The 22,291-nt window shown below is 40.4% G+C and overlaps 1 protein-coding gene and 1 long non-coding RNA gene across 12 annotated transcripts in view; both read right to left on the bottom strand.

The window, feature by feature from the left end:
• BPTF (bromodomain PHD finger transcription factor) overlaps positions 1-22,291 on the bottom strand; it is a 159,081-nt gene that overhangs the window by 10,336 nt on the left and 126,454 nt on the right. For 6 of the 11 annotated variants that reach the window (XM_059379970.1, XM_059379971.1, XM_059379972.1 and 3 more), the window contains 9 exons: positions 21,580-21,797; positions 18,840-19,062; positions 17,212-18,125; positions 15,522-15,604; positions 14,993-15,218; positions 9,157-9,485; positions 6,175-6,348; positions 4,981-5,173; positions 4,021-4,105 (listed from right to left, as the gene is read on the bottom strand). In XM_059379970.1, coding sequence (XP_059235953.1) covers positions 4,021-4,105; positions 4,981-5,173; positions 6,175-6,348; positions 9,157-9,485; positions 14,993-15,218; positions 15,522-15,604; positions 17,212-18,125; positions 18,840-19,062; positions 21,580-21,797 — 2,445 coding nt within the window. The remainder of the gene's footprint in view (positions 1-4,020; positions 4,106-4,980; positions 5,174-6,174; positions 6,349-9,156; positions 9,486-14,992; positions 15,219-15,521; positions 15,605-17,211; positions 18,126-18,839; positions 19,063-21,579; positions 21,798-22,291) is intronic. The other 5 variants (XM_059379973.1, XM_059379976.1, XM_059379979.1 and 2 more) reach the window with 3 other exon arrangements.
• Positions 13,211-14,449, bottom strand: LOC132003738 (uncharacterized). The gene is made up of 2 exons (XR_009400283.1): positions 13,791-14,449; positions 13,211-13,756 (listed from the first exon to the last, which is right to left on the bottom strand). It is a non-coding gene; the product is annotated as an uncharacterized LOC132003738 (long non-coding RNA).

The following is a 22,291-nucleotide window of genomic DNA, read 5'->3' as shown; positions in this document are numbered from 1 at the left end:
GTGTGTGTGTGTGTGTGTGTGTGTGTGTGTGTGTGTGTGTATGTATCCCTGTTATATATATCTTTTTTTTTTGGTCTTTTTTTGTATTTTTTTTTTACCTGTTATATATATCTTAACACACCCACACACCCATCTTTGATAGTTCCAGTTTATGTAGATAAGGGAAAAAACATCTGCAAACATGCTCCTAGCCTGATGAAATTTTAAGCAAGGCTTGGGCACACCTGCTGTGTGCAGTAGGTCCAGCAAGCTGTACAGGAAAGAGTAAACACTTAATATAGCACTTAAGTTCTGCGTGCTTCCTGCCTGGCTAATTTTAATAATGTATGTGAATAGTGCTTGGACATTTTGTGGTTCCAACTTAATGAGACAGCCATTAAAAAGAAATTACTAGAGGGGCACCTGAGTGGCAGTCTGTTAAGTGTATGAATCTTGGTTTTGGCCCAGGTCATGATCTCAGGACTGTGGTGCAGAGCCGCCCATCAGGCTTTGGGCTCGATGCAGAGTCGGCTTGAGATGCTCTCTCCCTTTCCCTTCCCTCCCGCTTGTGCACTTGCTCTCTCTCAAAAAACAAAACAAAAAAACCAGAAAGAATGATCTAGGAGAACATATAACTGAGTATAAATCTGGGGAAGAGCAGAGGACTAAAGTATGACTCCAGAAGCAGAATTTATAATGGTGAATAGATTTAAATCCAAGAGTGTTAAAAATGATCATCTGCTGGGGTGCCTGGGTGGCTCAGCAGGTTAATGTCCGACTCTTGATTTCAGCTCACTTCATGATTTCAGGGTTATGGAACTGAGCCCAGTGTTGAGTTCTGCGCTCAGCAGAGTCTGCTTGTCCCTATCCCACTGCCCCTCCCTGGGCTAACACATTCACTCTCTCTCTCTCAAAAAAAAAAAAAAAAAAAAAAAAAATCAGTATAGGACTTCATTTTGAAGTAGGCTTCACACTGATCTCATGACCCTGAGACCAAGTCTTGAGCTGAAATCAAGAATCCAATGCCCAACTGACTGAGCCACCTAAGTCAGTCCTTGTGATATAAAAGAGCCCGTTAAGGAACAGTGACAGTATGATTATCTAGAGAAAAAAACCACAAAATACATAAATAGGAAACTCACATAAAATTCAGACAATAAGTACACATCACTAGTTACTGAAGTCATGCAAAGCCAAAGAACCACTTTCTTTATCCAAGTTAGCAGAAATTAAAAATAACACATCGGCCTATCTTCAACAATTACCTCCAAGTAAGAGTATGAGTGGTAAGACATTTTATATTTTACTGCACCTCTATAACACCTGTATACTAAACACATCGTTTTGAAATAAATATTTTCAAATAAAATGTTTCCTCTCAAAAGTGTAATACTCAGTGTTTTCAAGAGTAGAGAGGGAAGGATACGTATACATGCTGTTACTGGAAACTGGTTCAATTTGCAGAAGTGATATTTGAAAATATTTATCAAAAGCCTAAAAAGTATATACATATTCCTTTGACTCAGAAATTCTAACTCTTAGAAAATCTACTTCTAGGAATTTCTTCTCAGAAAACAAGTGCAGGCAAATGCATAAACAAAGATGTTCGCAGAAGTGTTGTGTATAGCAGCAAAAACTGCACACAAGTGAAAAACCCATTAATTGGGGGTGATTAAATAAATTACTTTAGTGGGATACGAATAACAACGATGTAGGTCTAAGACCACATATTTTCACGCGGTATGAAAAAATGTACTGAGAAGTTTATAAAGTATGTTATAAAACATGGTCTATTCATATAACCCTACTTCTGTTCAAGAAAATACATAAAAGCTGCTAATCTTGTTGGCTCCCTCATTCCCTGAAAAGAAACTACAATCTTCAACTTAGCCTCTATCTTTGTACGTATCTTCTCTGCATTTCTAAATACAATTATGTGGCCTAGAAAATACAGAATTGTTTGCTGCTTGAAACCCAGGTATTTTTCTGTGACTTTGATTCTCCTTTCACTACTGTGTCTTGGAGATCTGTATTATCTTTGTGTACACACCTACTACATAACAGGCTGTTTACATTTTGGTGGTATTAAAAAAAAAGGAGGAGGGGAAAAAAAGGACAGAAAATGATCCAGCTCTTTAAGAAAAGAATTATGGGGGCGCCTGGGTGGCTCAGTGGGTTAAGCCGCTGCCTTCGGCTCAGGTCATGATCCCAGTGTCCTGGGATCGAGTCCCACATCGGGCTCCTTGCTCAGCAGGGAGCCTGCTTCTCTCTCTGCCTTTCCCTGCCACTTCGCCTGCTTGTGCACTCTCTCTGACAAATATATAAATAAAATCTTAAAAAAAAAAAAAAAAGAATTATGGTTAAATAAGTAAAGGTAGATTCAATTCACAGATTACTGAAAGCCCTTAAAGTCATGTTATTGAAGGTTAACAACACAGGAAAATGTTTGTTAAACAGATGATGACACAAATATATTTTTAAGTTTATTTATTTAAATAATCTCTATACATGGGCTCGAACTCACACGCTGAGATCAAGAGTCCCATGCCTCCCTTACTGAACCATTGAGGTGCCCCTCAAACAAATCATATGGTCTCAATTTTAATACACACACATACATACACACACAGAGCACACCAAAATGGGATTCAGTGAGGAAAAGATAAAGGTACATTCTATCTTTTCTTACTTCTTTTCTTTATTTCCTAGATTTTCTATGATGTTTAGAAGCAGAATTATCTGTCTAAATAAATATCCCCAGATACTCTCTCCAAAGAGATTATACAAATCTAAAATATGTACACAGATTAGCTTCTTCTACCTTTGACATCAGAACAGAGGTAACGGCTACTTGTTTATTTTAGTTTTAACTGTTTCACTTATTTCCCCTTCATGTTTTCTCCCCCTCTTTGAAGCTGCATCAAACACAAACCCTTCTCATTTAAAAAAATTGAGATATAACACTGTATCAGTTTTAGGTGTACAACATAATTACTTGGTATATCAATATACTGCAAAGTGATGGATTGCCCAATAAGTTTAATTAACACCTGTTGCCAACCACATACAGTAAAAAAGTCTTTTTTTTTCTTGTGATGAGAACGTTCCAGGTAACTCTCTTAGCAACTTTCAAATACACAGTAAAATCCTTCCCATTTAAAAAATGCGGGGCGTCTAGGTGGCTCAGTGCGTTAAGCCACTGCCTTCAGCTCGCGTCATGATCTCAGGGTCCTAGGATCGAGTCCCGCATCGCGCTCTCTGCTCAGCAGGGGGCCTGTTTCCCCCTCCTCTCTCTCTGCCTGCTTCTCTGCCTACTTGTGATCTCTCTCTGTCAAATAAATAAATAAAATCTTTGGAAAAAAAATAATGCTTAGCTGGCTTTTGAACTACTTTCAACAGCTGGAGCTAATTCTTACTTTGGCAATTTTAAAAGCTTTAACTACATTTTAATTTTTATAATTTCATTTGCAGATAAACTGTTTTTAGCACAAGCACCTGAAACTGTTCATCACAATACAATCACTTGTGGCTGTTACTTATTACCATTTTTTTTTTGTCGTGGGAAATAAGGGTATAGTCTCTTTGCTCTCTACTCGGGCCCACCAAACGTGCTTTCCTTCAGGAAAAGATGAGGAAAAGGTGACAGAGAGTGATGAGAGGCTCAGACAGACCCTGATCTGTGCACGGATTTCATTCATCTTTTATCAGCTGCATAGTACTCTGCTCACGTATCATCTGATTCAGCTGTTCCTCTACAGATTTACTGATGGCCCCTGATCTCATTTCTGGTTTTTCTGGACTTAGAGTCTGCGATGAATAACATACTTGTGCACATATAAATCCTAGGAAATGAAATTGCTGGGTCCAAGGGAATGCAGATTTAAACTTTTGTACACAATCCCCACTTATCCTACAAGTTACCATGCCAATTTATTCTTCCACCCGCCTTGCTCAACATATCCTCACAATATACCAGTTTCATGGATGATAAGTAACTGCTGAGATATCTGAAAACACTCCATATTCAACTCCAGTACCTACCCATAGGTTCCTTAATAACACCGTAATAATCTGGTGCATCATTAGGATCCACGGGTTCAAGGAAAGGCCAGGCCATCTTATGGGCCTATAAGGGGGAGGGGGCAGAAAACAACATTATTGTCAGGTGGAAATATTCATTTCATTTAAGTTTCCCAATTGAGTTACTGTATCAATCAACCCCTAAACTCCAGAAGTCAGTTTAAACCTGAGAGATGAAATTATTTTATAATTATTTTATACTGGAGCTTCACTCTAGTCATCAGTCATCTCGGGTGAGCATACCTTGTACTAAGAGTTCTCGAAGGGTGGGCTGAGGACCTCAGCTGGGGCGGGTGGAGCACTAGCATAGAAGTCGGAAGCTTGTACTCTCATCCCTACGTGATAACCTGCTACCTGTATAGCTGGAGGGAAGAGGTTCCAAGTGTGGAATGGTTCCCACTGATAATGAGGTGACAGAGGCACGCTATTAAATAACTTCATCCACATACTGAGACCACTGTTCTCTTTTCAGTTCTTTTTTTAAAATCTGTATTTTCCTTTAAAGATTTTATTTTTGAGTAATCTCTACACCCAAGGCAGGCTCAGACTCACGACCCCAAGATCAAGAGTCGCATGCTCTTCTGATGGAGCTCCCCGGGTGCCCCCTCCCTAGAATTTAATCAAATTGCTTTTCAATCTACAGTGGTGAGGTAAACTTGTCTTTAAAAATTAAATCTAGGTTAACAAAGTGAGTCATTTTAAAACCGAGTGTTAGATCAACAACTGTGTTCCTGTGTGGAGACGGTTAACCTCATGAAATCGGCATGTGAAGGACTGAAGTCTGGAGTACTTCACTAGGCTAGCCAGGAGTCAGGAAATAATCACAGACTCTGTGACTGGAAGGTTCGAACCCTAGAAATGTCTCCAAAGTCACGCTGGTTGACTTCCTCTTCCAACGCTGCGCACAGAGCGGTTTCTCACCTGTAAAGAACGAAGCACCCTTTTTAAGCCCTCATAATCTTTCTCTGTCAGCGGTGTGAGCACTGTCATGGCATCCTCTGTTGACTGGCACTGTGGACAGACATACTCGTCAATGAGCTCTGCCTCACTCTGCAAGATGCCAACGCAGCGCCCATGGTACCAATTCTGACACCGATCACAGCCAATATAGAATCTGCAAGATCCGAAATGGAAATGTGAGTTCAAAACAGATGGGATCGCATTACACAATTTATTTTAAAGAACACTAAAACATGCACCTGAAAAGATTCTAACTCTGCGTATAAAATAGTTTTAGTATTACAACTGTTTTAATACTTTTGCAGCTTGGCATTCAACTGTGTTAATTTAGTGTTTCTGATGTTAAGAACAAGCAATAAAAGTTTATTAAGAACACTGTGTAGGGGCGCCTGGGTGGCTCAGCTGTTAAGTGTCTGCCTTCGGCTCAGGTCTTGATCCCAGGGTCCTGGGATCAGGCCTGCATCAGGCTCCCTGCTCGGCGGAAAGCATGCTTCTCCCTCTCCCACTCCCCTTCTCTCGCTGTGTCTCTCTCTGTCAAATAAATAAAATCTTTACCAAAAAAGAAAAAAAAAAAAAGAAAGAAAGAAAGAAAGCAAAAAAGAACACTGTAATAGTGGAGAATTAATACGAAGAAAAATGCAAAATATTTAATTGACTTTAAAGCTCTAAACAAAATAAACCAAAAATCTTTCAACTAGTACTGTATCAAATGGGAAGCTGGTACTGGCCACCCAACTGGGAGTTCAGAATCCTATAAGCTAATAACAGAGTCTCAGAAATTATACCCAAATTAGTGTGTTTTTTTTTTTTAACCCCTAACCTACAATAAAGCGCCATTTCAAACACTGATAAAGTCCAGACAAGTCAGGCTATTTTAATCTCATTAATTTCTATGTTACATATTGAAGAATCAAGTCAACCATTAAACGATATTTTCCCCCAATGCATCTCAAACATTCACTGTGAAGCAACATAAATTTTGAAGGGGAGGTAAAGAGGGAAAAAAAGAGAAAAAAAATTGGAAAGGAATTTGTAATGTAAGTGTATAATATATGCAGAAAAAGATCTTGCTTTTTATTTTAAAATAAATAAGTAACCAGTCAGAGCAATTTGGCTTCCTAAATTATTAAATATGATGCTCTTATCAGAACTCACTGTGACTCATCATAAGGTGTTCTGCAGATACAGTACAATTCCTCACTGCTGCCCTCTTGTGCCCGTTTACAATCATTACAGATGTACACATCCATTTTCTTAGCCTCCTTTTCTGTGATGCCAACACATTCTCCATGATACCAGTTAGTACAAAGATCACAGCCAATATAGAACCTAAAAGTATTCACAATGAAAATGACAATGTAATTGTCATTTTGAGCTGCAAGATACTTAAATCTGTCTTCCCTGTCCTGATTCACTTTCTTATAGGATTACTTTCTGCAATGAGTCAGCTAAACATCCTGCATCCGACCATTCTACTCCTGGCAAACTACAGCATCTGACACTGTATCAAGTGTAGAAACATAAAATCACTCACATCAATTTCAACAAATACACTGTTTAGTGAAATATGGGTCTTTAAAAACATACTGGAATTTGAAAAAATAAACAACACACTGATGGTAATGTCTCCCTCTTAATGAATGTGTATAAAACTGTAACAGGCACAAAAACCAAAGCCAAAGAATCAAAGACTTACATCTGTCAAACCTATGCCACAGAAGCCATTTCAAATTCAGGGCTATTTCTTAGATAGGTTTGAAAATGTATCTCACAGTTTAAATTTGAAAACAAAGCAAAGCGCAAACACCAAGAAGTTACACTACAAGGAACATGCACGTCAGCCAGGTGTAGAAGATAAATGGTCAAAATGTGGTATGAAGAAGAAATCTAAGAAAAGTATATGTGGTATTCAATTTCTACTAAGTTTTCTAAATTAATATGGGAATTTAATTATAACAGATTACAAGGACCAGTTTTTCAATGTAATGTATGTGACAATGTGGAGAGTGACAAGGTTAATTACCTGGTAAAGAACTGCTTCAACTCAAAACGGGGGAGACACAGTGTGGAGTGTGGTATGGGAACAGGTAGCCAAGACAGCAAGTAATTGGCGAGCTGGGGTGCTACGGGTACGTAACTGAGGGTAAGCACATGCAGTTAAACCTCAAGGCTTTTGTAATGTAAGATCCCAAATGACAGAATGAATGAGAAGCATCTCTACGACAAACACAGAGTGTATCTCAAAGTGCTGGCAGTGCGATGTAGGAACGCCGTGTAAAAATCACAGCAAGAATTAGTGTGGACCCCTAAGGGATCTGACTGGCTTGCTGATGTGGTTCTACCCAAGTCTTTCTTGGTAAATTCACCTGGAGAAATGGAACTGGTCCTCAAACTAAAGTGCCATCTGAATGTAAAGGAGTAATGATACAGGACTGTGTAGTTCATCTTAGTCCCACTAATTTTTTTATTTTGGGAAGTGAGACTCCTGCATGATTTTCATTAGGGACTGGGCCTTCAGGGTGTTTCTGGATGTGGCCCTCACTGGATGGCAGGCAATGTATTCTTTAAGTGAGCTCACGACTTGAATTTCAAGTGTTAGTCACTCTCACTAGATTCCCAAACCAGCCTAGTTTGGTACAAGAGATTACAAAATACTCCTAAAAAACACTAACTCATCCGACTACAACAGGGAGTGGATGAACTTGGCCTATTGAAATTTTAGTAACAACAAACTGAAAAATAGGAAATACCCACGAGACGATGAGGCGATCACAGTAGAATGAGGACATGTTCATGCGTGCCTCATTTTAGGCAGCGTAAGTATGACAAAAACGTGTGTGAGATGAATCTCTGTGATCTGAATATTTTAAATAAGCCAAAGAAGTCTAATTATTTAAATGAAGTCCATAAGCAGATATTTTTGTAAAGAAAGTAAATCATGTTCTGTTTTGTTCTATAAATCGCTGAGTATTCTTGTGCTTAAAGGGAGGCACGCTTGTTTTAGACTAAAGGCAAAATCAGTTAGCAGGGCCCCACTTTCCACATTATCTGTCATTTCCAATAAAGACAATGAAAAGGGAAGACGCCAAAACTGAGGTGCTTAATTCAACACACAGCTAAATCTAGCAATAGAAAGTGTTGATCTAGCACCTGGTTATAATTTTAAATAGCACCGCCAATGCAGCTTCAAAGTTGCAACTTAAAAAACGCGATTGAAAAGATCACTATTTTATTTTATAAATTGATTAGGCATCCACTGAAGGTAGATATTAAGCATGGCTAACCCTAAATAATCATATATTTTTAGCACAAACTTCTTGGTTACTGCAAAAAGCACTAGTTAACCTTGACTTTAAAAAGCTGGCCTACATTTAAATACTCAAAATGAAAGCTAAATACTTCATTGAATGATAATGATAACAAAAAATGAAACTACATTCATGGATTAGTGTTTTTAAAATCTTGTATATATCACCAAATACAAGTCACAACAGCCAAAAACAGCTTCCAGCTGCCATGCTTTATTATCACATTTTTGAGTGTCATTCTTGAAGACTGAGTGAAAAGAACACTCTAGCATTTGTCCCCAAGAAGAAAGTGGGAACTTTGACAAAAATAATATTGTCAGTATTACAATACCAAAAACATAGAATTGCTTAAAATTAAACAATAAAAAACCAAAACCACTCAAACTTGAAACCTTGTGCACCATTCATATCAGATAGTGGCTAAGATTTGATGTAATCATAAGGTCGTGAACAGGTTCCAGAAAGGCTGCTCTCAGCTTTGGGCAGCAGTAATAAAAGACCTCCTTCTCCAGACAACATTACTAATTGATTTGGAGTTAATCCAGAGAGAAGAGGAGAAAGCAAAAGAGCAACAGAAAGCTTGTTTTTGACAGAAAAGAATACGATGAAGAACAAACATGAATCATGAACACGTAAAATACAAAAATTTTTACTTCTCTAGTGTCAAGTTTAAGAACATCAGCTACAAGACCACAGACAAAACATCATTACCCTTACTTTCAACTACTTTCATTGACATTGCTACCAATACACTCATTTTCTTCGCAACTGGAAATTTAACAGCTAAACTTGTAAGAAAATAAACTAGAGCCCGAAAAGATCTACTCACTTAGATTCATCATAAGGCGTTTTACAGATACAGTAAAGCTTTGTGTCCTTCTTAGTTTCCTTTGAGGTAGTAGAGATCATTTTCTTCTTCTTGGACTTGGAGCTTGAGTCTCTTTCTTCTTCTCGCTTCCTCTTCTGGGAAGCCACAGGCAGTGTGGCCGTGGCCGTGGCTGTGGCCAGGGGGCCTGTGTGCTGCGGGGGAGGCGGAGGCGGGGGTGAAGGTGGAGGGGCTGGAGGCGCAGGCGGCGCTGCAGGCGAGGTGGCCGCCACGGCTGTTGCCTGCACCATGTCTTTCTCTTTCTTAATTTTCAAGTCTCTCTTGAGTTCTTCCTGTTGTCAATTAAAGACAATGCAAGACTGTCATTGGACTTAATGTAAATGCGCGACTTTGGTCAGTGCACGTGATCAGAGGACTTTACATGACCTTCCTTCTTGCCTTACCTCCCTTGTCGGAGCAGCTCCACAGTTCAGCCTAGTGTGAGGGAGGGGAGTCACTGGAGTGTCCTAACCATACTCTGAACCCAATCAAATCCACGAGAAATATAAAGGGAAGATTATGCAACAACTGGAAAGCTGCTATCTTCAAAGAAGATCTGACAGAAAGATGACCAATTTTCTGAAAACAATAGCCCTCCTGGCTTGCCCGTGTTGTGTCTTGATTATTTCAGCTGTTGCTCAGAATGGGATTCAAGTGTCCTCACCCACTGACTGCTTCCTTCCGGCTGTTCTCTGTCTCGTCCTTGGAGCGAGACCCACCAAGAACTGAACATGACACTCAAGATGTGATCTTTGACCAGCCCAAAAACTGAGTGAGAGACAGACTTGCCTTGTTTATTATGCTCCTATGTCTAGAACTGAAGAATGCAGGGAAAGCTATTTTAGCAATACACATTTTGACATAAATAAATGTCCTTACTTCTCTTCATGTGAAATACTTTATAGACACACCTCTGTTACCTAGTGCTACAACTTATTCTTTGAAATGCTTATTTCCCTAGAGAAAAAAAAGCTATCGTCATTGGCATCCATGTATAAACTTGGTGTGAATAAGTCACTGCTATGACCAAGCTTTTAAACATCACTCACACACAAATTTAAGTAATCTCTACATCCAATGTGGGCCCGGACTTCACCCCGAGATTAAGAGATCAACAGTCGCATACTCCAGTGACTCAGCCAGCCAGGCACCCCTGTAAACATCACAAAATTCTAACAAATAAATCTGAATGGTCAGGGCACCGGGGTGGCTCAGTGGGTTAAACCCTCTGCCTTCGGCTCCAGTCATGATCCCAAGGTCCTGGGATCGAGCCCCACATCGGGCTCTCTGCTCAGCAGGGAGCCTGCTTCCTCCTCTTTCTCTCTGCCTGCCTCTCAGCCTACTTGTGATCTCTATCTGTTCAAATAAATAAATAAAATCTTAAAAAAAAAAAAAAGCTGAATGGTCTTGGTTTAATGAATTTTTCTATCTAACATCTAGATAGTCTTGTGAGAAGGTAAAGCTGTATGACTATTCAGCAACCGTTCTCTCGCTCTTTTTTAAAAGATTTTGTTTGTTTATTTATTTGACAGACAGAGATCACAAGAAGGCAGAGAGGCAGGCAGAGAGAGACGGAGAAGCAGGCTCCCTACTGAGCAGAGAGCCGAGGACCCTGGGATTATGACTTGAGCCGAAGGCAGAGGCTTAACCCACTGAGCCACCCAGGCGCTCCTGAAGTTGCTTTTTTAAAAGAAATCTTTGATAATTTTTTTTTAATTTTTAAGGATTTTATTTGTTTATTTGCAACAGAAAGATGCAGAAGGAGAGAGCACGAGCAGGGAGAGAGGCAGAGGGAGAGGGAGAGGCAGACTCCCTGCTGAGCCAGAAGCCTGATGTGGGGCTTGGTCCCAGGACCTCAGGATCATGATCTGAGCCGAAGGCAGACGCTTAACCATCTGAGCCACCCAGGTGCCCCAACCTTTCTCTCTTTAAAAATAAAGTCTAAACTTCTTCTGAGGGAAGAAAGTAAATTGTGGGTGCCATTTTCCCAGTTAATATGATGTGTTTATAACATAATGAAATAGATTTTAGAAAGATCAAGATGGTGTAGTGGGGTGGGGTGCCCGGCTGGCTCAGCTGGTAGAGCAGGCGACTCTTGACCTCACGGCTGTGAGTCTGAGCCCCATGCTGGGCACAGAAGTCACATGAAGAAAAAAAAAGTTACAGTGCTTACACACTTTGATCCCCTGTTCCAGGAACATACCGATGATAGTAAAATATAAAACGGAGAAGACTGAAAAGACAGACCCACACTTGAGTAAGATATAAACGTCTCTATGAAATGGAAACACAAAACTGTGCACAGGGCTAAAACTGCAGACCTGCGTGATTCCAGAATCAGAACTAGGAGGTGGAAGCCCAACAACAACCCGCTTCTGCAGAGAGAAGGGGACTCGCATGCTTTGTGGGAGTGGGCCTCAAGAGCAGGCTCCCGGCTTGATGGAAGGGTTGACTGGTCTGCTGGGCCTCCAGAGAGGAAACAAAAAGAAAACTCTCACTTCAGTGCGGATGCTGTGCACCTCGGTGACTCAGCTGGTTGAGTGTCTGACCCTTGACTTTGGCTCAGGTCATGATCTAGAGCTGTGAGATGGAGCCCCACATCGGGCTCTGTGCTGGGATGAAAGCTGCTTAAGATTCTCTTTTCTTCTGCACCCCACGAACCCGCTCCCACTCTCTTGAAAAAAGAGAATAAATAACTGAATCTGAATTCATTCCAAATGCAATTTTATAGAACTTTGACAAAAACTTTGTAATAATTGTGTCTGAGACGTTGAAAGAGCTAAATGAAGGTTTAATTTAATAAGAAATTATTTTAACTTAATAAGAAATTATTTTATCGGGGCGCCTGGGTGGCTCAGTGGGTTAAAGCCTCTGCCTTCGGCTCAAGTCATGATCCCAGGGCCCTCGGATCGAGCCCTGCATCGGGCTCTCTGCTCAGTGGGGAGCCTGCCTTCCCCTCTCCCTGCCTGCCTCTCTGCCTACTTGTGATCTCTGTCTGTGAAATAAATAAATAAAATCTTAAAAAAATATATTTTTAAATGGCTATAAAGTATAATGAATGCAGAAAAATGTTCAGTATACGTTGTCTCCAGTGTGATTGTATTTCTGTATAAATTATATTTATACAAGAATATATCTATTAAAAATAATATATACAAGATATATTCTAAAAATTATTTTAAAATGGTCATCTTTGGAGGGGCGCACACTGACTTACACATTATTTTTACTTGTTGGCCAAGCTAATTACTTTGAAAGACATCTGAATGTACATGTCCAATTTATTTACTTATATGTAAAGAATACAGACTATTAGCAGAACATGGAGTGGGAATAGCATATGACACACATTAGATGTTAAATAAATAGCTGCTGAGTGAACTGAATGGATAAGTCACATTATATATACGATTCTGCAACCTGAATTTTTCATTTAGGCATTTATCACTGAGAATTTCCCCAAAGAATTAAAAGCAAAAAGGACCAATCCTACGCACACCCTTTTGTTAAAATGGAAGTCCACTGTGTGGACACTCCCAAATGTATTTAATCCAGTGGTTCCCAGCTGAGGGTGGTGCTGTTGCCTCAAGTATGTAAAAATGTAGGTGGAGGAGACAAGGTCATTTCTTGGGTTGAAGGCGATGATAATAGCATTTAGTACCCAATCTTATACTTTCTACAATATGTAAAAATCTGGCCTGTGGAAAAGGCCTGGTACTTTTGTTGAGAAATACTGATTACTAATCTCTTCTCTGTGGATTTCAGACTGATTCCAAATTTCTGTTATAATGATTGGCATTCATTATGCCCTTGCTCATGTATCTTGCCTGTTTCTTAGATGAGCTTCTAGAACTGAAATTATGGAGTATCAGAATATCCACATTTTAGAGTCTTTTGCTACACACTGATGTAATATTTTCCAGAAATACATGATATTTTCTCTAGAAAGTCTTTTCATTTCACTCCTTAGTATTTAGATTGATTATCCTTTTCTTAAAAAATCCCCCCCCCCCCCAAGATTTTATTTATTTGACAGAAGGAGTGCACAAGCAGAAGGAGAGGGAGAAGTAGGCCTTCCGTTGAGCAGGGAATCCAACGTGGGGCTCGATCCTTAAGATCACCTGAGCTGAATCCGGCACTTAACCAACTGAGCCACCCACGCATCCCTAGGTTGACTATCTTTTTATATGTTTACTGATATTTGGCATTTTTTTTTTTAAGATTTTATTTATTTATTTGACAGAGATCACAAGTAGGCAGAGGGGCAGGCAGAGAGAGAGGAAGGGAAGCAGGCTCCCTGCTGAGCAGAGAGCCTGACGTGGGACTCGATCCCAAGACCCTGGGATCATGACCTGAGCCGAAGGGAGAGGCTTTAACCCGCTGAGCCACCCAGGTGCCCCGGTACTTGGCATTTTTAAATTTGAAAACTGCTTATTTGTATGTCTTACACATTCATGTACTAGAGTATTCTTTTCTCTTTAATTGCAAGGTATTTAAAGTATACATTATATGTATATATTGTGATAGGATTCTCCTTATCTAGTTAAGTGATATTCATCGTTTTCTTACTGACCTTAAGTCGGTAAGGTCAGTAAGACCTTACTCTTTAAATTTTAGTAATACTAATTGTCATCAATGTCACAAAATTTTTTTCCTGTTTGTTACCTGTTTTTCAATATTGTTTATGGTATTTTCTTTCTTCCTATATAAAGCTTTTTCTTTTGTCATCAAATCTTTTTCCTTTGTGACATCTGAAATCTGCAATGTGCAAAAGTGGTTTTCCCCAACCTGAGATCACAAAAATGACAATTTTGTTTTCTTCTATTATTTCTGTGGTTTCCTTATGAACATTAGAATTTTTGATCTGAAGCAGATCTAAAGGTGAGGGGTAATATTTGCTACTATGAATTGGCTCTTTTGTTTGACACTTTTTGCAGTGCCTGTAGTCTCAACATGTCGTGTGTGACCACCTCACTGAAATCTCTAATAAAATTTTTCTTTTGGGGTTTTGATATAATAATCCTACCATATACAGTAAGAATTTTATCTCCTTTTTTCTTTTCTTGACTTAATGCACTAGAAATTTTTGGAGGTGATGAATAATGATGTTGGTTTTTGACAATGTCATCTGGTTTCTGACTTTCGTGAGAAGATCCCTCATGTCTCAGAGTTGTGTAATGTTGGTTGGTGGGCTGATAAGTTTTTAAAAAAATATTTCTCATCTTCTTAAAATATACAAGGTACTTCTAGGGATGCTTTAAATAGCCTACTTCTCTTTACGAAGCTGTTCAAATATATATGAATAGATGTTCTCTTTCATTTTTCAATAAATCCCCTAAGGGAACAGAGGATTAGCAATGTCTACACGATCAGTTACATGTTAAGGAGGAAGTGCCTTATTTAATGGGCAACTCTTTATTTTCCATTCTTCCAACACTAGTTTGCAGTTCTTGGTCTACCTTTCTCAAGAAAGGTAACTACTGGTAACTACTGGCGAGACTATGTCATAGAGCATAAAAGCTATCTATCCCCAAGAGGGTTCTCAAAATGTTTTTCTTTAAATCGATAGACTGACCTCTTGTAGTGGCTACATTAGAGATTACAACATACCTTCAGATATAAAACCTCTGTCCTGTTTCAAAAGACACATGTCCCACTGTTTTTATTCTCTGTACAAAAATGTTAAGTTCTAGACACAAGCTGACATTTAAAGCTTAACCAAAGTTGCAGGGGGAAAAAAGAAAAGAATAAAGTTAAATGCTACATGTTGGACACAGAAGGAAAGGAAATACCTTCTTACCTGCACTTCAATCTGTAGGTCTTTGTCCAGGAGCGCTCGCTTTTTTAGTATCTCCGCTTTGAGTTGTTCTTTGTGTTTGAAGAGCAGCGCAGACAGCTTGGTGGCATTCTGCTTGCTACGCTTCTGTTCCACGCTCTCTTCGCGCTTCCGTTTTTTTGCTGCCTGTTTTTCTTCTTTATCTATCTTATCCAAAATATACTTCATCACCTGGTTACACACAATCATTCTAGAGAGAAATAGACAACCCATGTGATGCTGGGCATTTCAGTCTGAAATGGCTTAAGAAATCATTTTTCTGTATCTCTATGGTTGATACACAAACTTTCTATGGTTGGTAAGTTTCAAGGAGTGATTCAAACCAGTTATGAGCAGCTAGTAGTGCCAAGTGTTCTCATTTAACGAACTTCAGCCAAGATTTAAAAAACAACAACAACTGTAACCTCAGATCTCCTGAGCATGTGCACGCTAAAGAGGAAAGGTTGGTATTCAACGAGTCGCTGTGTTCCTGGGTTTTAACATTTCTCCCTACCTTTGATTCTCTTCTCTTTCGGCTGGAGTCATGGTCTTTTTCTGCTTTAAATGTTCTATTACAGCATTATGCTTCATCACCACCTTCAGGACAGAACAAAAATCCCAAAGTGCATATTTTATATAATGACTGCAAGTTGGTATACAGAAAACAACAGCAGAAATCTGAGCACGTGTATGTTTCCCGAAGAAACGGTAAGAATTTTATATCCTAATACAAATAAGATTAGAGCTACAACAATATGGCCTGGGTGCTTACCGTGTACTGGGCACTGTGCTAAGTAAGCACTGGACATTACCTCAATGAGTCCTCCTAATAACCCTGAAGGGGATCATTTTATAGAAGAGATTCTGAGACATGAAAAACCCAATTCACTTGTTTGAGATTAAGCACTATAAGCTGTAATTTTTACCCAGCCAGGATTCTCCAACAGCCATTTTTTTTCTAACATTACGCTCTCTTCCTTGGAATCAATTTCAGATTATTTCCCCTCCTTCCCCATCCCACTTTACACAGAGATTCGGATAAAGATAGACATTGTGATAATTCTCAATTTACAGACTACACAATAGTAAAAGCTGGGTAATGATGCATTTGAACATATACATGACATCAAGTTATAAGAATATTACCATACACGTTTAAAATCCCTTTGTTGTTTAAAAAAGTGCTTCTAACCACACTGTATTAGAATCACCAAACGTGCTAAGAGACCAGGTCTGAACTACTCCCCCCCAAAATGGAATGATGCTCCTAGGACGTGACAGAGGTGCTGACTATCGCCACAATGGCGATCATATTCCAAGTATGAGTCTATCAAATCAACATATTGTACACCTTGAATTTATACAATGCTATACATTGAACACATCCCAATAAAGAATAAAAAATGCTTCCACATACATGACCTCATTCAATCATTACAATAATCCTGTATGGCTGGAAAGAGAGGGATTATTAATGAGGATATAGAGCTCAGAAGGGAGAGATGAGTTTCACAGACTGAATGGAAGACCCCGGAACTGAACGCAGGTCTCATTGACTTGGGAACACTTGAAATCCACACTCAAACGCCTCACATAAGGCTGTCGATGCAAAGAGGGTTTTCTCCAGTGATGCTACAGGGTCTTATACGTGTGACTTCACTTTAAGTAGAATAACTCTAACTCCTCTAAATGGCCTTATTACTTAGCTAAGCCGCTACTGGAGGATGCCACTTTTTATTTAAGCTACCGAACAGCAGGACGTCAACCTTTTTACGAGGGTGTGGTTAGAAATGCAAATGAGTTCCCACTGTCTATAATTTGCTTGGCCTACATGCAAACTAAGGAGTGACAATTGCAAATAACTTCAAACAAAGGGCTATGGCACCTAAAGTGGCTTTGAGCTCGGGCAGACCTTCAAGTTTTGTATTCAGGGGTACTGAACCTCCTAACTCCATTCTTCCCATCTTAGTTCTCCTGGAATACAGGTAGTTCTTCTAATAAGCACTGATTGTTTACATCCAACCAAGAGTTCCAAGCCACGGTAGTCTTTCGTTACTCCTCGGCAATCCAGTGCTGCTTCTAAATTGAACCATCAATGCCTTTTGTCTCATCATGTCGGAAACCTAACACAGCCAACACTAGGTCTACTGCACAGCACAACCATTCAAGCTACTGAACATGCTGCTTTTACTTAATAACTTTACCTGTTTCTGAATGATTTCACTTTGATTAGAAGCTTGGAGGGTGTGTTCCCGCTTAATTTCTATCTGTTGCTGCTTCTTCTTTTGCTGCTGATCCCTGAGTTGCTGAACCCTGTGCAACTGCTCTTGCACACTGGCTGCCTGCACTGTAACCACATTCTGAATCTGGTGAGTCTGCACAGGACTGCTTTGCTGAATTTGAATAGGTAACTGGAGCTGGATTTGCTGGGGCACACCACCTTGCTGAGCCTGCATCTGAGCCACAACCTGTGACTGGATCTGAGAGAGAACCTGGACTTGCTGCAGAGGAGGCACAGCAATGACTTGGGGCTGCGGCTGCTGTATCTGGAGCTGAGGACGGGATGGGGATGAAACAGTAACTTGACTTAACGTCTGTCCTGATGAAAGAGTTTGAGTTGGAGACTGTACCTGGGGTTGTGATTGTGGCTGGCCCTGGGAAGGTATCGGAAGAGATGTATGTGGCTGAATTGGAATCGGTTGTGAGGTTGTAGTCTGAACCTGGGATTGCTGTCCAGGAGACACTTGGGATGGAGTCGGTGGACGTATTCGAGTCTGTGGTGGACTTTGAACGCGAGCAGGAGACTGTCCTTGGACATGACTTTGAGGCTGACACTGTACTGCGGCCTGGGGTTTGGAGGACTGTGCTTGGGTGGGTTGTGCTTCAGGAGGAACATGGGATGCAACAGTTGTTTGGGTATGAACTTCAGGCTGAGTCTGAACTTCAGGCTGAGCTGGGGACGGGGGCTGGGTTTGGGGCTGGGGCTGAGCTGAAGGCTGAGCAGTCTGTGGCTGGGCTTCTGGAGGACTCACACTTGAGGACTGAGCTGGCGACACGGTTTTGGCTTGTTGCACCTGTGTCGGGGGTGATAATTTACTCTGTTTTTGTTCACTTGTACCTGTGAAAAAGAAAGACCAAATATTTCTATTACTCTAGAACATGGGACCTTGGTCAAGAAGAATTTGAAGGGGATTTTCTAAAGGTGAGAATTCTGAATTGCAGTATAGAAGACTGATGCCTTAGAAATGCGTTCCACAAATGCACCTGAGCTAGGATTCTCCTAACTGGGGAGCCAGGTCCTGCTTCAAGGCTGCCCTCCGCACATGCTGCTAACTCTCCAGAGCGCTGGGTTTTAAAGCAAGGCGCCATCTCTGGAAATCAGCCAGGACTTCTGGCACAGGCTAATGCTAAACCCTCCTTTTTCTCCTACGGCACGGTGAGGGCAGCTTGCAGGAGCAGGCTAACGAAGTGGTTCTGGACCTGCAGCTCTCAGATGGAGGCTATGAGCTGGACAGACAGACCCAGCCTCCCGGAGATTATCTGCAAGATTCAATTGGTGCCTACAAGGCTGGGAAAGAAGCAAGTATGGGCAAAGTTACCATGACAGCCACTATTTTTTTGCTCTGCACCCCAATTTTCTGTATTTTTTAGGGGGGGAATGGAGAGGATAGGGAGGAATAAGAGACTCTGTGAGGGTGACCAGTCAGTCATCTCATAAGCTCACTGGCTTGAGGCACATCCCCCCAAAGATAAGCAGTGGGTCTCCCGTCCCTCTATTAGCCCAGCCACTGGAGTAAGAACATGCAGCATTGCTGGTAACCCCACGTTCTACCTGCTGCTGTAGTGGAGACGGTGGTGGTGGTGGTGCTGGCTGCTGTGGCTGTTGTTGCCAAAGGTGTAAAGAGGAACCGCTGAATGGTCCCATTTGGCATGGCAGCTTGCATCAGCTGTTGTCCTGGACCGGGAAGTATAGTCACCCCCTGAGGTATCAACTGCAACTGTCCAGTCGTTTGACCTTGTCCTTGAATTACTACTGTCAAACCTTGATTGCCACCCTGTGGAGAAGAACAGACAACATATAAGCAGTGTTCATGGCATCAATCTGTAAGTATACCACTTTTACGGTGGTAAAATAATGTTACAGTGGTAACACAGTGAAAACATGTATGTGGATGTGCACTGAACAGCATCAGAGGGAATTCATCTAAGCTAAAATAAGAATATTTATGTGGAAAGACTGATGTTGTATAGTGGAAAAAACATGAACTAACAACCCAGAGTTTCAGTTCAACCTCTCCAAATGGATAGCCAGGTATCTGTCCACAAGTAGTATTACTCTTCCAGACCTGAATTTCCCCAATCTATAAAATAAGGGCACTGAGGTAAATGGCTAATGCCTCCACAAAATTCTGATTATTTATATCATATTATTATATATCATATTATTTTATAATTTTCAAAGCATCTTTATAGATACTGTCTTGTTTGATCTTCACGATTGGCTTGTGACTTTGTGGAGTAGGGAGAGAAAATATTACTATGATCTTATCATTAATTAGAAATTCAAGGTTACAAAGCTCAAGTCACTTGCCCAAAGTTAGAGACCAAGTTAAAGGTAAGATAAAATGAGGCGCCCAGGTCTCCTGGTTTCAGTTTTTCACCATGTACCAGATGACCCATGGTGTGTGTCTGTGTCCACTTGGGGTGTAGACAGGGAATGCTAACACCAAGTCAGGAGGTTGCTAATGTCCACACTGTTGTCAAAATGGGGACCAGGAAGTAAAAACTCTGTATGTACTACCTCCCGGACACGTGTATGCACATATCCTCAACTCTGCTAGATAATGCTAGGAGTTTTCCAAATGACTAAACCAGTTTATACTACCAGAAGTTGTGCATGAAAGTTCATTTTGTTTCATGTTTTTGCCAATTCTTGATCCTGACATTTTAATTTATACCAAGCTCTTATGTACATAGTTTTAATATGCACTTCCCTCATTACTAATAGAGTTCAGTACTTTTTTTCATTTTGGACATTTAGATTTCCACTTTCCTCTTCAAGGTTTTGTCTTTTTTTTTTTTAAACTGAACTTTCTTTTTGCCTCCTTGATTTTTAGTAATTCTTCATGTCTTTATTTGACAGTATTTGTATTTTCTCACTCTTTTCACTTTTATAATGTTTGCCGAACTGAAGTTCTTTTCTTTCTTTCTTTTTTTTTTTAAAGATTTTATTTATTTATTTGACAGAGAGAGATCACAAGTAGGCAGAGGCAGGCAGAGAGAGAGGGGGAAGCAGGTTCCCTGCTGAGCAGAGAGCCTGATGCAGGGCTTGATCCCAGGACCCTGAGATCATGACCTGAGCCAAAGGCAGAGGCTTTAACCCACTGAGTCACCCAGGTGCCCTGAAGTTCTTATTCTCGATGTAGATGAATTTGCAAATCTTTTCCTTTACCATTAGTGTTTTTTTTTAAAGTAAGAAAGCCCTTTTTTTCCTGCCTTAGGTTATGAAGGTTTTCTTCTATCATATCTTCTGAAAGTTTTATAGCTTTACCTTTCATAGATAGGGCTTTTATCCTCCTGGAATTGAGTTTATGTGTGAGGTAGTGGCCTAGTTTCACAGCTTCCCATGTAAACTTAATTGTCCCAACACCATTTACTGAACAGTCTATCCTTTTCTCAGTGACCAGCAATGACACCTCCATCATAGAAAGAGTGTCCACATATGTATGGGTCACTTTCTGTATTCTCTGTTGGGCTACTGGTGTGTCTTTGTTGTCTGTACCTTTCTTTATTAACAAGGAGGGATCATAAGAAGTTCCAGTATCAGGTTATCACATAGGGCAAAGCCTCCTGTTCTTCAAAAGTGTTGTCAGCTTTTCCTTCCCCTTTGCACTCTCACATAAATTTTTAAACATCAGCCTGTCAAGTTCCAAAAAAAAAAAAAAACCCTCCTGGGATTTTTATAGGAACTGCATTCAACTGATTACTACTAGAAGAACCAATAATGATAACAATCTTACAAGATAGCAACTTACATAGTCAGATTTTATTTTTCCCATGGAAACTGGTCAACTAGTAATGTTTTGGTACTTAAAAAGATTATCCATCTGGCTGTTTTGGTTTACAGTCTAAGGACTCTAGATAACTGAAATTCATTGTATCTCTCCTTTGAGAAGTATTTTTGTTCGACTCTAGGAAGCAGCCATTTCTTTAAAAAGTGCATTGCAAACTTCGGAGAATAAGTACATGGCTGCTTTTGTTTTATATATATTTGACGGAGGTGGGGGCAGCAGGGGGAGGGAAAGGAGGCGGCGAGAGAGAATCTCAAGCAGACTCCCCGCTGAGTGTGGAGCCTGCCCCAAGGATCAGTCCCACCGTCTCTGAGATCATGACCTGAGCCCAAACCAAGAGCTGGATGCTTAACTAACTGAGTCACGCAGATGCCCCAAGTACATGTTTATTTAAACTACTGCAAGAAAAAATAAATGACCACGCTCTGTAATTAAAATGAATGTTAACGAAGTGGAATTAAAAACTTAAAGAAAAAGTTAAAATGAAGCTGCATTACTTACGTGGCCCTGTGTTAACTGAGTGAGCTGAGCCATGGTAAGCTTCACTTGTCCCTGCTGGGGGCGCGGGGGCTGTGAGGCCGAAGACTGCAGGTTTGTGCTGGGTGTTCCGGAGGTTAATCCCTTCTGCGCTGGCGTCGAGGAAACAGCACTCGGGGCAGAGATGGCGGTGGAGACAGGCTGCCCTCGAATGATCTGAGTCACCACCTGCTGAGGGGCACCTACGGGCATAGCAAAATGCTCTGAATGCTCAGATGCCCTGCGGCAGCATTCTGAGTTGAAATGGTGTTCAACATGTCAGATGAGTGCGTACTTTTCAATTTTCAGAAAGACCTATGTGCCGCTGTCAGCACAAGGATGCACTCAGACATAAACCCTCCCCCTGAGTCCCACCTGGCTGTCAGTGAACCTGTTTTCGCGTGGCTCACTGACAAGCCTTCCCCAGTTCTTGCTATCTGCAGTGGAGTAAAAACACAGTCAAATATTCTTCCTGCAAGTCTAAAGCTAAAATGACAAATAGGGAAGACTGAAGAAAAAAATACATATTAAGAGCCACTTTATGAGGCTGCCTTTCCTTAGGAATATTTAAAATAAGAAGATAATCTAATATAGAATGAATGCATATGAATTTCATATGAATTTTAAACATAACAAACAGAACAGGACTATTCTGAACCAAGTATGTTTATAAATGAGATTTTCTTATAGCTCTTCA

The sequence above is a fragment of the Mustela nigripes genome, chromosome 16 (genome assembly GCF_022355385.1).
Source record: "Mustela nigripes isolate SB6536 chromosome 16, MUSNIG.SB6536, whole genome shotgun sequence".
Classification (NCBI taxonomy): Eukaryota; Metazoa; Chordata; class Mammalia; order Carnivora; family Mustelidae; genus Mustela; species Mustela nigripes.
The sequence above is the reverse complement of the archived record's forward strand: the minus strand, read 5'-3'. Positions and strand labels throughout refer to the sequence as shown.